This window comes from Carcharhinus amblyrhynchos, chromosome 8 (assembly GCF_965287045.1).
Source record: "Carcharhinus amblyrhynchos chromosome 8, sCarAmb.v2.hapA, whole genome shotgun sequence".
Classification (NCBI taxonomy): domain Eukaryota; kingdom Metazoa; phylum Chordata; class Chondrichthyes; order Carcharhiniformes; family Carcharhinidae; genus Carcharhinus; species Carcharhinus amblyrhynchos.
The window spans coordinates 123,920,432-123,935,943 of NC_137331.1; the positions used below are offsets into that span (position 1 = coordinate 123,920,432).

General features: G+C 47.4%; 1 protein-coding gene across 2 annotated transcripts in view; it reads left to right on the forward strand.

Annotated features, from left to right (window-relative positions):
* Positions 1–15,512, forward strand: part of osbpl1a (oxysterol binding protein-like 1A) — a 224,085-nt gene that overhangs the window by 70,041 nt on the left and 138,532 nt on the right. For both annotated transcript variants that reach the window (XM_080194750.1, XM_080194751.1), the window contains exons 14-15: positions 3,414–3,495; positions 9,053–9,162. In XM_080194750.1, the coding sequence (XP_080050876.1) occupies positions 3,414–3,495; positions 9,053–9,162 (192 nt within the window). The remainder of the gene's footprint in view (positions 1–3,413; positions 3,496–9,052; positions 9,163–15,512) is intronic.

The following is a 15,512-nucleotide window of genomic DNA, read 5'->3' on the forward strand; positions in this document are numbered from 1 at the left end:
CTCTCCTGTACTGAGGAGCACCCAGAGGAAACCCACACGTACACAGGGAGAATGTGCAAACTCCAAATAGGCACCCAAGGCTGCAGTCAAACCCTGGAGCTGTGAGGCAGCAGCTGAAGGGGCTGAATGGCCTCCTCCTGTGGTCCAGGCATATAAGCCCTGAGCTGCACACCAGGCTTGCTGAAGGCACGATCTCAGTGGAAGGTGATGGCCTAGTGGTATTATCGACAGATCTAAAAACTCAGCTAATGTTCTGGGGGCCCTGGGTTCGAATCCTGCCACCGCAGGTGGTGGAATTTAAATTCAATAAAGAGTATCTGGAATTAACAATCTAAAATGAGAGGGGAGGGAGATAAAAGTCCAGAGGGGCAATTTTTCCACACAGAGGGTGGTGAGTGTCTGGAACAAGCTGCCAGAGGCAGTAGTAGAGGCGGGTACAATTTTGTCTTTTAAAAAGCATTTAGACAGTTACATGGGTAAGATGGGTATAGAGAGATATGGGCTAAATGTGGGTAATTGGGATTAGCTTAGTGGTAAAAACTGGGCGGCATGGACAAGTTGGGCCGAAGGGCCTGTTTCCATGCTATGATTCCATTGATGACCATGAAACCATTGTTGGAAAAACCCATCTGGTTCACTAATGTCCTTTAGAGAAGGAAATCTGCCATCCTTACCCGGTCTGGCCTACATGTGACTCCAGAGCCACAGCAATGTGGTTGACTCTTAACTGCCCTCAGGATACTAGGGATGGGCAATAAATGCTGGCCTGTAGCAATGCCCACGTCCCACAGGGCTAAGATCAAGTGTAGTATCGACGTGTTGTGCTTGGTTGAAGTCATTAGTTTACATTTTAGCTTCATCTCGGCCTTTTGGCTAAGATGCAAATGGGATCAAGCCTTGGAGGAGGAGCTATGCCTGCTCCAATCAGCTTGGATCATGTAGATCAGACCCAAGACGGGAGGTGGGAGCCCTGTCTTGTCAGCTTGGATTGGGAACGTCCCAACTTGTTGAGACTCTGAATTGGACTCGATTGGATTGAACTGGATTAGAAAAACATCTAGCAGATGAGACGTATAAGATGTTGAATGGGATGGATAGGATAGAGGTGGAGAGGCTCTTCCTGCTCAGAAAGGACAGTAGGACTAGGGGGCACAGCCTCAAGATAAAGGGGGGGGGGGGCGGTTTAGGACAGAGTTGAGGAGGAACTTCTTCACTCAAAGGGTGGTGAATCTCTGGAATTCTCTGCCCGTTGAAGTGGTGGAGGCTGCCTCACTAAATATATTTAAGACGCGGGTTGATGGGTTTTTGATAAGAGAGGGGATTAAGGGTTATGGGGAGAGGGCGGGAAAGTGGAACTGAGCCACGACAGATCAGCCATGATCTTATTGAATGGCGGGGCAGGCTCGAAGGGCTAGATGGCCTACTCCTGCTCCTATTTCTTATGTTCTTAAGTTCTAGCAGAAGGGATTTGTGTGTAATAGTGGTAGATTCTCTCACAAAGCGAGGTGGCAGTGAGTGCTTCGTTGCTTGATGAGCTACTTTGCCATTTAGCCCGAATAAGAAAAATTAATCCTCCTGAAAATAGAGCTAATACTTAATCTGTGTCACCTTGAAATAATGGTGCCCAGGGCAACGGGAAGTGCTGAGGCTGTGCTTTGTGTTCTTATATCTGTCTCGCACACATTTGGGTGCACTATAGAACACGCATTTACATTTAGAACAAACATTTCCACAGTTTGTTTAATCAGTCATAGAATTTCCGATTAAAAGCCTGAGCCAACTTTCCACCCTGCACTGTGATGCCTTCTCAATAAATGTTTTATCACTGCAAAAAGTGTGCCTGCAAAGAACACTGATCCTGCCGTGTACGTTTCCAACTGACACTGTTCTCTGCACGTACAGCTTTGCCCAGTAACAAATTCAGGAAGAAACTCTTTAGAACAAAGAATAAAGAAAATTACAGCACAGGAACAGGCCCTTCGGCCCCTCCAAACCTGCGCTGACCCTGCTGCCTGACTGAACTAAAACCCCCCACCCTTCCGGGGATCATATCCCTCTATTCCCATCCTATTCGTGTATTTGTCAAGACGCCCCTTAAAAGTCACTATCGTATCCACTTCCACTCCCTCCCCCGGCAGCGAGTTCCAGGCACCCACCACTCTGTAAAAAATCTGCCTCGTACATCTCCTTTAAACTTTGCCCCTCGCACCTTAAACCTGTGCCCCCTAGTAATTGACTCTTCCACCCTGGGGAAAAAGCTTCTGACTATCCACTCTGTCCATGCCCCTCATAATCTTGTAGACTTCTATCAGGTCTCCCCTCAACCTCCGTTGTTCCACTGAGAACAAACCAAGTTTCTCCAACCCCTCCTCATAGCTAATGCCCTCCACACCAGGCAACGTCCTGGTCAATCTTTTCTGTACCCTGTCCAAAGCCTCCACATCCTTCTGGCAGTGTGGCAACAAGAATTGCCAATTTTTAAACTCAATTCCCTGGCCGATGAACAAAGAACAGCACAGCACAGGAACCAGGCCCTTCGGCCCTCCAAGCCTACACCGCTCATGCTTCCAATTAGACCGTTCGTTTGTATCCCTCCATTCCCAGTCTGCTCATGTGACTATCCAGATAAATCTTAAACAAACCCAGCGTGTCTGCCTCCACCACCCTGCTTGGCAGTGCATTCCAGGTCCCCACCACCCTCTCTGTAAAATACATCCCTCTGATATCTGTATTAAACCTTGCCCCCCTCACCTTGAACCTGTGACCTCTTGTGTTTGTCACCTCTGACCTGGGAAAAAGTTTCCCACTGTTCACCCTATCTGTGCCCTTCATAATGTTATAATTTCATAAGGCAAGCATGCCGTATGCCTTCTCGACTACCTTCTCCACCTGCATTGCCACTGTCAGTGACCTGTGTACCTGTACACCCAGATCCCTCTGCCTATCAATACCCTGCAGGGTTCTGCCATTTACTGTATATTTCCCATCTGTATTAGACCTTCCAACATGCATTACCTCACACTTGTCCGGATTAAACTGTATCTGTCATCTCTCTGCCCAAGTCTCCAACTGATCTATATCCTGCTGTATCCCCTGATGGTCCTCATCGCTGTCTGCGAATCCACCAATCTTTGTGTCGTCTGCAAACTAACTAAACAAAGCCGACAGTGTTTAGAAGGTGGAACCCGCAGAGTGGTTGAGGCCTTTACAGGGAAGCTGAATAAACATGTAAAGGAGTAAGGAATAGAAAGATACATTGATGGGTGAGGCGGAGAGAGATTGGAGCAGAAACACCAGCATAGATCTGATGGGCTGAATGGCCTGCTCCTGTAAATACTAATACTGGGGGCATTCATGAATGTCAATCCAGTTTGTGCTGTTGGAATATTTATATTGCCATTTTTGTTGAGCAGACTATGCAGACTTGCCAGCAGAAACTGGAGAAGGAAGTTGCGAGTTTGTTGAACATGGTGGAAGGGCCTGGACTGGCGAAAGGTAAATGTCTGGAATATTATTACTCAACTGAAAGAAAGTTTCCTTTTCTTCTCTTCCAGTTAGCTCCTAACGCCTCAGAACCATCATTTCAAAGTTGCCAGATTTTCATTCAGGCGGTTGTACGTTGGAACTAAACTGCTTCATATTTTCCCCATTTTCAGAGTCATAGAAATTTACAGCACGGAAACAGGCCCTTCAGCCCAACTTGTCCCATGCCGCCCCTCTTTTTTTAACCTCTAACCTCTAAGCTGGTCCCAATTGCCCGTGTTTGGCCCAAACCCTTCCATATCCATCTTTCTCGTGTAACTGTCTAAATAACTGTCTCAGGGCAGCATTGGGGCACAGTGGTTAGCACTGCTGACTCACAGTGCCAGGACCCTGGTTCGATTCCCGGCTTGGGTCACTGTCTGTGTGGAGTTTGCATGTTCTCTCTGTGTCTGGGTGGGTTTCCTCCGGGTTTGGTGCATTGACACAAACAGATGCCAGAGTGTGGCGACTAGGGGAATTTCACAGTCACTTCATTCCAGTGTATGCCTTACTTGTGATTAATAAATAAACTTTAACTCAAACCATCAAATCCCAGTAAATCTTTTCTGCACGCTTTCTAGTTTAATAATATCTTTCTATAATAGGGTGACCAGAACTGTACACAGTATTCCAAGTGTCACCTTACCAATGTCTTGTACAACTTCAACAAGACGTCCCAACTCCTGTATTCAATGTTCTGACTGATGAAACCAAGCATGCTGAATGCCTTCTTCACCACTCTGTCCACCTGTGCCTCCACTTTCAAGGACCCTGAGAACTCTTTGTTCCATAACTCTCCCCAACGCCCTACCATTAACTGAGTAAGTCCTGCCCTGGTTCAATTTACAAAATGCATCACCTCGCATTTGTCTAAATTAAACTCCATCTGCCATTCGTCAGCCCACTGGCCCAATTGATCAAGATCCTGTTGCAATTGGAGATAACTTTCTTCGCTGTCCACTATGCCACCAATCTTGGTGTCATCTACAAACTTACTAACCACGCCTCCTATATTCTCATCCAAGTCATTAATATGAGCATTAAGTCATCTCAAGATTATTACTAATCTCAGCTCAATTCTCAGTCTGGTGGGGGCAAGGTGCTCCCACTGAAAGAAACAAGGAATTACTATGAAACAGTCCATAGAAACAGTGAATGATGCTGAGAAATGAGTGGCCATACATCCATCCTCCAGCTGATAGCCACAGAACACCCAAGAACCCCATTCAGCCCATCAGACCTGTGCTGTTTGAAGGAGCTATCCAGTGAGTCCTCCTCCTCTCTCATGTCTCCAATTACCATGCAAATGTTGACGTTTATTTTGTTTTCATTTTATTGGTGCCATCAGTAGGCTTACAATGAAATTACTGTGAAAATCCCCCAGCTGCCACACTCCGGCACCCATTCGGGTACACTGAGGGAGAATTTAGCGTGGCTAATGCATCGAACCAGCATTTCTTTCGGACTGTGAGAGGAAACCGGAGCACCCTGAGGAAACCCACGCAGACACGGGGAGAACACAGTGCAAACCTGTCAGACCCCACTTGGAGTACTGTGCACAGTTCTGGTCGCCTCACTACAGGAAGGATGTGGAAGCTATTGAGAGGGTGCAGAGGAGATTTACAAGGATGTTGCCTGGATTGGGAGGCATGCCTTATGAGGATAGGTTGAGGGAGCTGGGACTCTTCTCCCTGGAGAGACGAAGGTTGAGAGGCGACCTGATAGAGGTTTATAAAATGTTGAGAGGAATAGATAGGGTGGATTCTCGGAGGTTATTTCCCAGGGCTGAAATGGTCGCTACAAGAGGACAAAGGTTTAAGGTGCTGGGGAGCAGGTACAGAGGAGATGTCAGGGATAAGTTTTTCACTCAGAGGGTGGTGAGTGAGTGGAATCGGCTGTTGTCGGTGGTGGTAGAGGCGAACTCACTGGGGTCTTTTAAGAACATAAGAACATAAGAACATAAGAAATAGGAGCAGGAGTAGGCCATCTAGCCCTTCGAGCCTGCCCCCGCCATTCAGTACGATCATGGCTGATCTGTCGTGGCTCAGTTCCACTTTCCCGCCCTCTCCCCATAACCCTTAATCCCCTCTCTTATCAAGAACCCATCAACCTGCTTCTTAAAAATATTTAGCGAGGCAGCCTCCACCACTTCAATGGGCAGAGAATTCCAGAGATTTTTAAAAGACTTCTGGATGAGTATATGGGATCTAATGGGATTGAGGGTTACAGATAGGCCTGGAAGGTATAGATGTGATCGGCGCAACTTGTGGGCCGAAGGGCCTGTTTGTGCTGTAGTGTTCTATGTTCTATAAACTCCACACAGACAGTGGCCTGAGCCAGGAATCGAACCCGCGTCTCTGGCTCTGTGAGGCAGCAGTGCTAACCACTGTGTCAACGTGCCACAGGATCCAATTCCCTTTTGAAAGCTTCTGTTGAATCTGCCTCCACCACCTTTTCGGGCAGTGCCTTCCAGATCACGACAACTTAACTGCGTTTTATAAGTTCTGTTTAGCCTGCCTTTATTTATAAATCCTAGGATGATTTTTAACATCTTTCTCATCCTGTCCTGTTGCCTTCACACTTGCGTTTATTACTGATAAGTGCTGGCGATTGTTCTAAAAATAAATTCAACCACCAACCTAAAAATCGTAAGCTCCCGAGCGGAAATACTCCTTAATAAGAGCAGGTTAAACTAATTACAAACTAATCCACGCTGTTAATCCTTCAACGCTGCAGCAAGATCTGATGTTGTCTTTCCAAGTGCTTTTGGGGATGAATAATTTTGAATGTTGATAAAGTTCATGTCTCCGCTGGCAGACTTCTTTAGGGTTTCAATTTTTGATTGAATATATTTCTGCAGTTAAACTTCCTGTTTCTGCTGAGTAAGTCCCAGAATTAATAGTCACAGCACCGAGTGAGGCCATTCGGTCTGTTCTTGGCCACAACAACTCATTCCCCACCCCGCACTTTCCCATCAGATGTGTATCTAATTTTCCTTCAAATGCCATGATCACAGTCACTTCCTCTGCATTTTGGGTATTGCATTCCAACTCCAAACAACCCGACTTAAAAATAAAACTAGGCTTTTCCCCGCAATGCCTTTAGCTCTTCTGACAATCACCTTAACTCAGTGTCAACCTCAACCCTTCCGCCTTTGGACATTGTTTTTCTCTGTCTGCTATGCCCAGACCCCGCATGTTTTGGAAAAAGGGTGCTAAGTTTATTTATTCGATCACAAGTAGGCTTACATTAACACTGCAATGAAGTTACTGTGAAAACCCCCTCGTCGCCACACTCTGGCGCCTGTTCGGGTACACTGAGGGAGAATTTAACACGGCCAGTGCACCCTAACCAGTGGGTCTTTCGGGCTTTGGGAGGAAACCGGGGCACCCAGAGGAAGCCCACGCAGGCACGGGGAGAATGTGCAGACTCTACACAGACAGTGACCCAAGCCGGGAATCGAGTCCGGGTCCCTGGCGCTGTGAGGCAGCAATGCTAGCCCACTGTGCCACCATGCCACCCCAATGATGGGTGTCAAGTGGATAATACAGGTGATAATCAGGCTCAATATAGAAGATGCAAAGAGGAACTGATGAAGAAATATGGGACACAGAAAGGGTCTGAGAAACAGCTAATGTAAAATTCAATTCAGGAGTCTTTTATAGAATTAGGAATAGTAAAAGGGTGCAGATGGAAGGAGGAGGTCCAAGTGGATTTACACATGGAGACAGGAGAATATATTAAATGAGCACTTTTCATCTGTCTTTACAAAGGAGAAGGATGTTTCCCAGCTTATCGTGGGAAATAGGAGCTAGTTCAGATTCCTGATTGGTTGATATGGAGGAGATATTGGAGACGTTACCTGTTGATAAGGCACCAGGACCAGGCGAGATACATCCAAGGATACTGAAGGAAGTGAGAGTGGGAAGTGTGGACGCAATGCTCAGAATTCTCCTTAGACGCAGGTGGTGCCGGAGGACTGGAGAATTGCGGAGGTTACACCCTTGTTCAAAAAAGGGTGTGAAGTTGAGCTCCTACAGGCCACTCAGTTTGGCAGAGGGGAAGCTTTGGGAAACTATAACTTGGGACAAATTGATAGGCACATGGACAAATGCAGCTTTACTGAGGAGAGTCAGCATGGATTGTGTAAGGGAAAATCGTGTTTAACTAACGTCACTTGATCTTTTCAATGAGACGAGAGAGAGGGTTGATGAGGGTAATGCTACTGACGTGGTGTATGTGGACTTTCAGAAGGTACTCAATACAATGCCACACAACAGACCTGTGAGAAAAGTTGCAGTTTGTGGAATAAAAGGGGCAGTAGCAATGTGGGTATAAAATTGGCTGAATAATAGAAAGCAGAGAGTAATGGTGAGTAGCTTTCCATTCGGGAGGAAGGTTTGTCGTGGTGTTCCCCGGGGACTTTCCTGATGCACATTGGTGACCTTGGTGTACTGGGCACGATTTGCAGATGATGTAAAACTTGGAAGGATTGGTATCGATGACGAGGGCACAGTGGTATAGGGCAGCACAATGGTTAGCACTGCTGCCTCACTGCGCCAGGCCTGGGTGACTGTCTGTGTGGAGTTTGCGCATTCTCCCCATGTCTGCGTGGGTTTCCTCCCACACTCCAAAGATGTGCTGGATAGGTACTTTGGTCATGCTAAATTGCCCCTTCGTTTAAAGTTTTAAAGTTTGTTTATTAGTGACACAAGTAGGTTTACATTAACACTGCAATGAAGTTACTGTGAAAATCCCCGAGTTGCCACACTCTGGCGCCTGTTCGGGTACACTGAGGGAGAATTTAGCATGGCCAATGCATCCTAACCATCAATTCTTTCAGTCTGTCCTGGGATGCCTCAGTTAGAGGGATTAGCGGGGTAAATATGTGGGTTATGGGAGTGGGACCTGGGTGGGGTTGTAGTCAGTGCACTTGATGGGCTGAATGGCCTCCTTCTGTACTGTAGGATTTCTATGACAGTGTAGAACCTCAGAAGGATATGGATAGAGTGATGGAGTGGGCAGATAGGTGGCAAATGATGTTTAATGCGGAAAGGTGTGAGGTGATTCATTGCGGGTGGAGGAACTTGGAGAGACAATCTCAAAGAAAGAGTAAAATTCCAAAGGGGTGCAGAAGCAGAGAGACCTGGGTAAATAAGTACACAAAGAAGTATCTGGATGAGCATTTCAATCGCCACGGCATAGTAGGCCATAGACCAAGTGCTGGTAAAGGGGTTTGGTTGGTATTAGATGTTTGGCGCAGGCGTGCTGGGCTTTGGGCCTGTTTCTGTGCTGTAAAACTCTATGGAATCATTGAAAGTGGCAGCACAGATGGAGAGAGCAGGTAATAAATTATACAATATCCTGGACTTTGTCATCAGGGGCATTGAGTATAAAGACATGGGAGGTTTAAGATCAGCTTGTTAACCATGCTGCGGTTGCTATAGCAATGCAAGTTTAGTTATGTTAAGAAGCTGGCTATCGTTAGGTTGGCCATGGGGATAATGTTTGATTTTTGTTTGGTTTACAGCAGGATTACCACCCCGACTGTTACAGAAGGTCAAAGATGTGACGGAATCATCTCGAATTGCCAGTATTACACTCAGTAACTGTGTCCTTTTCATCGCGAAACAAGAAGCGGTTGGTATTCTTCTTGTACCTTGTGACACACTGCTTAATTTTAATCTTTAGTTTTTATTGACTCTCACAGTGTAGCAGGAGGCCATTCAGCCCATCATGCCTGTACTGGCTCTTTGAAACCGTTATCCTGTTCCATCTTGCCTCATTCCCAGAATGCGGCGTTCCTTTTCAGCTCTGGGCAATTTGGAGAAACCTCCTCACCCAGAGGAACACTAGAATGCTGGAACGTTAGAGATTGGAGAAAGATTTGCCTGTGAGATATTTTGAGCCTGTTCCACCATTCAGTACGATCACAGCTGATCAATTGCATCAGCTGTACCTTCCTGTACTATCGCCGTTTGATTTATTCAAAGTTTATTTATTAGTCAAATGAGGAGAGACTAAGTCGGTTGGGATTGTGTTCGCTGGAGTTTGGAGGAGATCTCAGAAACGTATAACATTCTAACAGGGTTAGACAGGGTAGATTCAGAAAGAATGTTCCCCAAAGGTGGGGGAGTCCAGAACTAGGGGTTTTGTTTGAGGATAAGGGATAAACCCCTTTGAACTGAGGTGAGGAGAAATTTCTTCACCCAGAGGGTGGGGAATGTGTGGAATTCACTACCAAAATGTTGTCTGATTTCATGAAGAAATTAGATGTCGCTCTTGGGGCTAAAGGGATCGAGGGATATGGGGGAAGGAGGAGATCAGGATATTGAATTCAATGATCAGCCATGATCAAAATGAATGGAGGAGCAGGCTCAAAGGGCCAAACGGCCTACTCCTGCGTCTAGTTTCTATGCAGCGTCGTAAGTAGGCTTACGTTAACACTGCAGTGAAGTCACTGTGAAAATCACTTAGTCACCACATTCCAGTGCCTGTTCGGGTACACTGAGGGAGAATTTAGCACGGCCAATGCACCCTGACCAGCACGTCTTTCAGACTGTGAGAGGAAACCTGAGCACCTGGAGGAAACCCATGCAGACACGGGGAGAATGTGCAAACTCCACACAGTCAGTGACCCAAGCTAGGAATTGAACCTGTGTCCCTGGAGCTGTGAGGCAGCAGCGCTAACCGCTGTGCCAGCACGCCGCAGAATGTGGGCATCGGCTGGCTAGGCAAACATCTATTGCCCGTCCCTCATTGCCTGTTAGGAGGTGGTGAGCTGCCTTCTTGAGCCGCCGCGGTCCCTGTGATGTGGTTACACCCAGTAAGAAGTCTCTCAACACCAGGTTAAAGTCCAACAGGTTTATTTGGTAGCACAAGCCACTAGCTTTCGGAGCGCTGCTCCTTCATCAGGTGAGTGGGAGTTCTGTTCACCCAAAGGTCAGAGGCCGACTGCCCGTGACCACTGTAGTGTCTGTCGCGATCCTCCTCATCTGAGCAAATCCTGTGTATACGGAGGGCTTGTCCATAGGGAATGGCTTCTTTAACATGTTTAGAGTGGAAGCTGGAGAAGTGGAGCATTGTGAGTTAATTAATGGGGTTGTGGTAAGCCCACAGATAACCTCACAGTGCTCCACTTCTCCAGCATGTTAAAGAAGCCATCCCCTATGGACAAACCCTCCGTATATACAGGATTTGCTCAGATGAGGAGGATCGTGACAGACACCTCCAGACCCTGAAAGATGCCCTCATAAGAACAGGATGTGGCGCTCGACTCATAGATCGACAGTTCCGATGCGCCACAGCAAAAAACCGCACCGGTCTCCTCAGAAGACAAACACGGGACACGGTGGACAGAGTACCCTTCGTCATCCGGTACTTCCCCGGAGCGGAGAAGCTACGACATCTTCTCCGGAGTCTTCAACATATCATTGATGAAGACGAACATCTCGCCAGGGCCATCCCCACACCCCCACTTCTTGCTTTCAGACAACCACGCAACCTCAAACAGACCATTGTCCGCAGCAAACTACCCAGCCTTCAGGAGAACAGTGATCACAATACCACACAACCCTGCCACAGCAACCTCTGCAAGACATGCCGGATCATCGACATGGATGATACCATCACACGTGAGAATACCATCCACCAGGTACACGGTAAATACTCTTGCAACTCGGCCAACGTTGTCTACCTGATACGTTGCAGGAAAGGATGTCCCGAGGCATGGTACATTGGGGAGACCATGCAGACGCTACGACAACGGATGAATGAACATCGCTCGACAATCACCAGGGCAAGAGTGTTGGCGAACACTTCAGTGGCCACGGGCATTCAGCCTCTGACCTTCGGGTAAGCGTTCTCCAAGGCGGCCTTCACGCCTTATGACAATGCAGAGTCGATGATCAGAGACTGATAGCCAAGTTCCGCACACATGAGGACGGCCTCAACTGGGATCTTAGGTTCACGTCGCACTATCTGTAACCCCCGTGACTTGCCTGGGCTTGCAAAATCTCTGTCCTGTCTGGAGACAATACACATCTCTTTAACCTGTGCTTAACCCTCTCTCCATTCTGTGCTTTTAAGGCTTGATTACCCGTAAAGACTCGCATTCCAACCATTATTTTGTGAATTGAGTTTGTGTCTTTATATGCCCTGTTTGTGAACTGAATTCCTACTTACCTGATGAAGGAGCAGCGCTTCGAAAGCTAGTGGCTTATGCTACCAAATAAACCTGTTAGACTTTAACCTGACTTCTTACTGTGTTTACCCCAGTTCAACGCCAGCATTCCACATCATGTAGGTACACCCAGAGTGCTGTTAGGGAGGGAGTTCCAGGAGTTTGACCCAGCGACTCTGAAGGAACAGCTGATATTTCTAAGTCAGGATGGTGAGTGGCTTGGAGGGGAACTTGCGGGTGGTGGTGTTCCCCAGGTATCTGCTGCCCTTGTCCTTCCAGGTGATAGTGGTCGTGTGATTGGAAGGTGCTGCCTCAGGAACCTTGGCGAATTCCTGCAGTGCATCTTCTAGATGGTACACACGGCTGCCACTGTTCGTTGGTGGTGGAATCATAGAATCGCTGCAGTACAGGAGGAGGCCATTCAGGCCATCGAATCACACTGACTCTGACAGAGTATCTTACCCAGGCCTCTTCCCCCACCCTATCCCCTTAACATCACACATTTACCATGTTTATCCATGAAACCTACACATCCTGAAGACACTAAGGGGCAGTTTAACATGGCCAATGCATCTTTGGATTATGGGAGGAAACCGGAGGAAACCCAAGCAGGCACAGGGAGAACATTCAAACTCCACGCAACAGTCAGCCAAGCCGGGAATCGAACCCGGGTCCCTGACACTGTGAGGCAGCAGTGCTAAACACTGTGCCACTATGAATGTTTAAAGTGATGGATTCCAGCGGGCTGCTTTGCCCTGGATGGTGTTGAGATTCTTGAGTGTTGTTGGAGCTGCACCCATCCAGGAAAGTGGGGAGAATTCCATCACACTCCTGACTTGTGCCTTGTTGATGGAGGATAGCCTTCGTCAGAAGATGAGTTATTCCAAATTAAATGCAGAATTCCTGGCCTCTGACTGCTGCTGCATTTATTTGGCCAGTCAGTATCCCTCCATTCGCTGTAAATACTGTGTAATTTTGTTTAGATTGGGGCGTCCTTCAGCCAGGCCCTGAGAAGCCACTCTGTTCCTCAGGTGGACACTTAGACTTGGAGATAGGGTGGTTTCTCTGCCCATTTGCATGCTGGGTAAATTGCCCACCATGATCCTTAGAACATAGAACATAGAACATTACAGCGCAGAACAGGCCCTTCGGCCCACGATGTTGCGCCGACCAGTTACAAAAACAATGACCCACTAGCCTATACCAATCCCTTTTCGTCCATAAACCTATCCAGAGATCTCTTAAACGCCCCCAAACTAGACGCATTTACAACTGCAGCAGGCAGGGCATTCCAATCCTTCACCACCCGCTGGGTAAAGAACCTACCCCTGACATCCGTCCTGTAGCTACCCCCCCTTAATTTAAAGCCATGCCCCCTCGTGCTAGCTTTCTCCATCCGAGGAAAAAGGCTATCACTATCCACCCTATCTAAACCTCTAATCATCTTATATGTTTCAATAAGATCCCCTCTTAGCCGCCTTCTTTCCAACGAAAACAACCCTAAATCCCTCAGTCTCTCCTCATAGGACCTCCCCACCATACCAGGCACCATCCTAGTAAACCTCCTCTGCACCCTCTCCAACGCCTCCACATCCTTCTTGTAATGCGGGGACCAGAACTGCACACAGTACTCCAAGTGCGGCCGCACTAGAGTAGTGTACAGTTGCAACATTACACTGCGACTCCTAAATTCAATCCCCCTACCAATAAACGCCAAGACACCGTACGCCTTCTTAACAACCTTATCTACTTGATTCCCAACTTTCAGGGATCTATGTACACACACACCTAGATCCCTCTGTTCATCCACACTATTCAAAGTCCTCCCGTTAGCCCTATACTCGACACATCTGTTGCTCCTACCAAAGTGAATTACCTCACACTTCTCCGCATTAAATTCCATCCGCCACCTCTCGGCCCAGCTCTGCAACCTATCTAAGTCTCCCTGCAGACTATGACACCCTTCCTCACAATCTACCACACCTCCAATTTTGGTGTCATCAGCAAATTTACTAATCCACCCAACTATACCCTCATCCAGATCATTAATAAAAATTACAAACAACAGTGGCCCCAAAACAGATCCCTGAGGCACACCACTCGTAACTGTACTCCATGATGAATATTTACCATCCACCACCACCCTCTGTCTCCTATCTGATAGCCAATTCCTGATCCAACTTCCTAGATTACCCACAATCCCATACATCTGCATTTTCTGCAGAAGCCTACCATGGTGAACCTTATCGAACGCCTTACTAAAATCCATGTATACCACGTCAACTGCCTTACCCCCATCCACCTCTTTGGTCACCTTCTCAAAAAACTCAATAAGGTTAGTAAGGCACGACTTACCCGCTACAAAACCATGTTGACTATTTCTAATCAATTCATTACACTCCAAATAACTATAAATCCTATCCCTAATAATTTTTTCTAAAACCTTGCCCACAACAGAAGTAAGACTCACCGGTCTATAATTCCCGGCAAAGTCTCTGTTCCCCTTCTTAAACAATGGGACAACATTCGCTATCCTCCAATCCTCCGGGACTACACCAGAGACCAATGACGACCTGAAGATCTGAGCCAGAGGCTCTGCAATCACCTCTCTAGCCTCCCAGAGAATCCTAGGGTAGATCCCATCCGGACCAGGGGACTTATCTATTTTCAGCCCCTCAAGAATTTCCAGCACATCCTCTTTATCAACCGTAATACTGTCTATTTTACTTGGGCCGTTTCATTCAGAAAACCCTCTACCACCTTGTGCTAATTGGTGTGTGCTGTGTGTGAAGTTGCCCAAGGTATCTTGGGGCTGGGCTTTGTATGTGATGTGGGCGTTCCAGTACTTTCCGAGTGCCTCTTGTATCTTTTGCCTTTTTAGTTATTTTGGTGTCTCAGTTCTTTTGCGGATGTGGGTTTCTACTGTTGTCACAAATTGTGACTGGGAGCAGCTCCTTGTTAGGTTGTGCTCAGATACGGAGTAGTGCATCTCCACTGCTGCCGAGTTTGTAGTGGATGCCAGGGCTGGTCTCTGATGGTGAGGGTGCAGTCACACAGTTGTTGACACGCGATTAGTTATCCCGAGGTCCAGGCTGTTGCTCTGGAGACGATGGTTTAAATCCCCGTTAATAAACCTGGAATTAAACAAAAAATGCTAGTCTCTGTAACAGTGAGTGTTGTCGATTGTTGTTTAAGAAAAAAACCCATCTGGTTCAATAACGCACTCTGCCACCCTCACCCCGTCCTCACCTGGCAGGGTCTGCTCGCCTGGCAGCCCCTCAGAGCGGAGGATGACTCTGGGGAGGTGGGTTCTGGGAGGGGCTGAATAATCCAATCCTGGAGCCACAGGCTCTGCTACAGGTTTGGGGAGGGGATGTTTGATGAGTGGGGTGGGTGGGACGCTCTGGATTCTGCATTCTCTTTCTGCTGTTTATGCTTGGCCTCTGTGTGTACCACCCAGTGACGCTCGAGGTGATTCATAGAGTCATAGAGCTTTACAGCATGGAAACAGGCCCTTCGGCCCAACGTGTCCAGGCCGCCTTTTTTTTAAACCCTAAGTTAATCCCAATTGCCAGTATGTGGTCCGTATCCTTCTGTACCTGTATTACCTGTATAAATGTCTAAATGCTTTTTAAAAGACAAAATTGTACCCGCCTCTACTACTACCTCTGGCAGCTTGTTCCAGACACTCACCATCCTCTGTGTGGAAAAAAATTGCCCCTCTGGACCCTTTTTCTATCTCTCCCCTCTCACCTTAAACCTGTGCCCTGTAGTTTTAGACTCCCCAACCTTTGGAAAATAGTGCCTT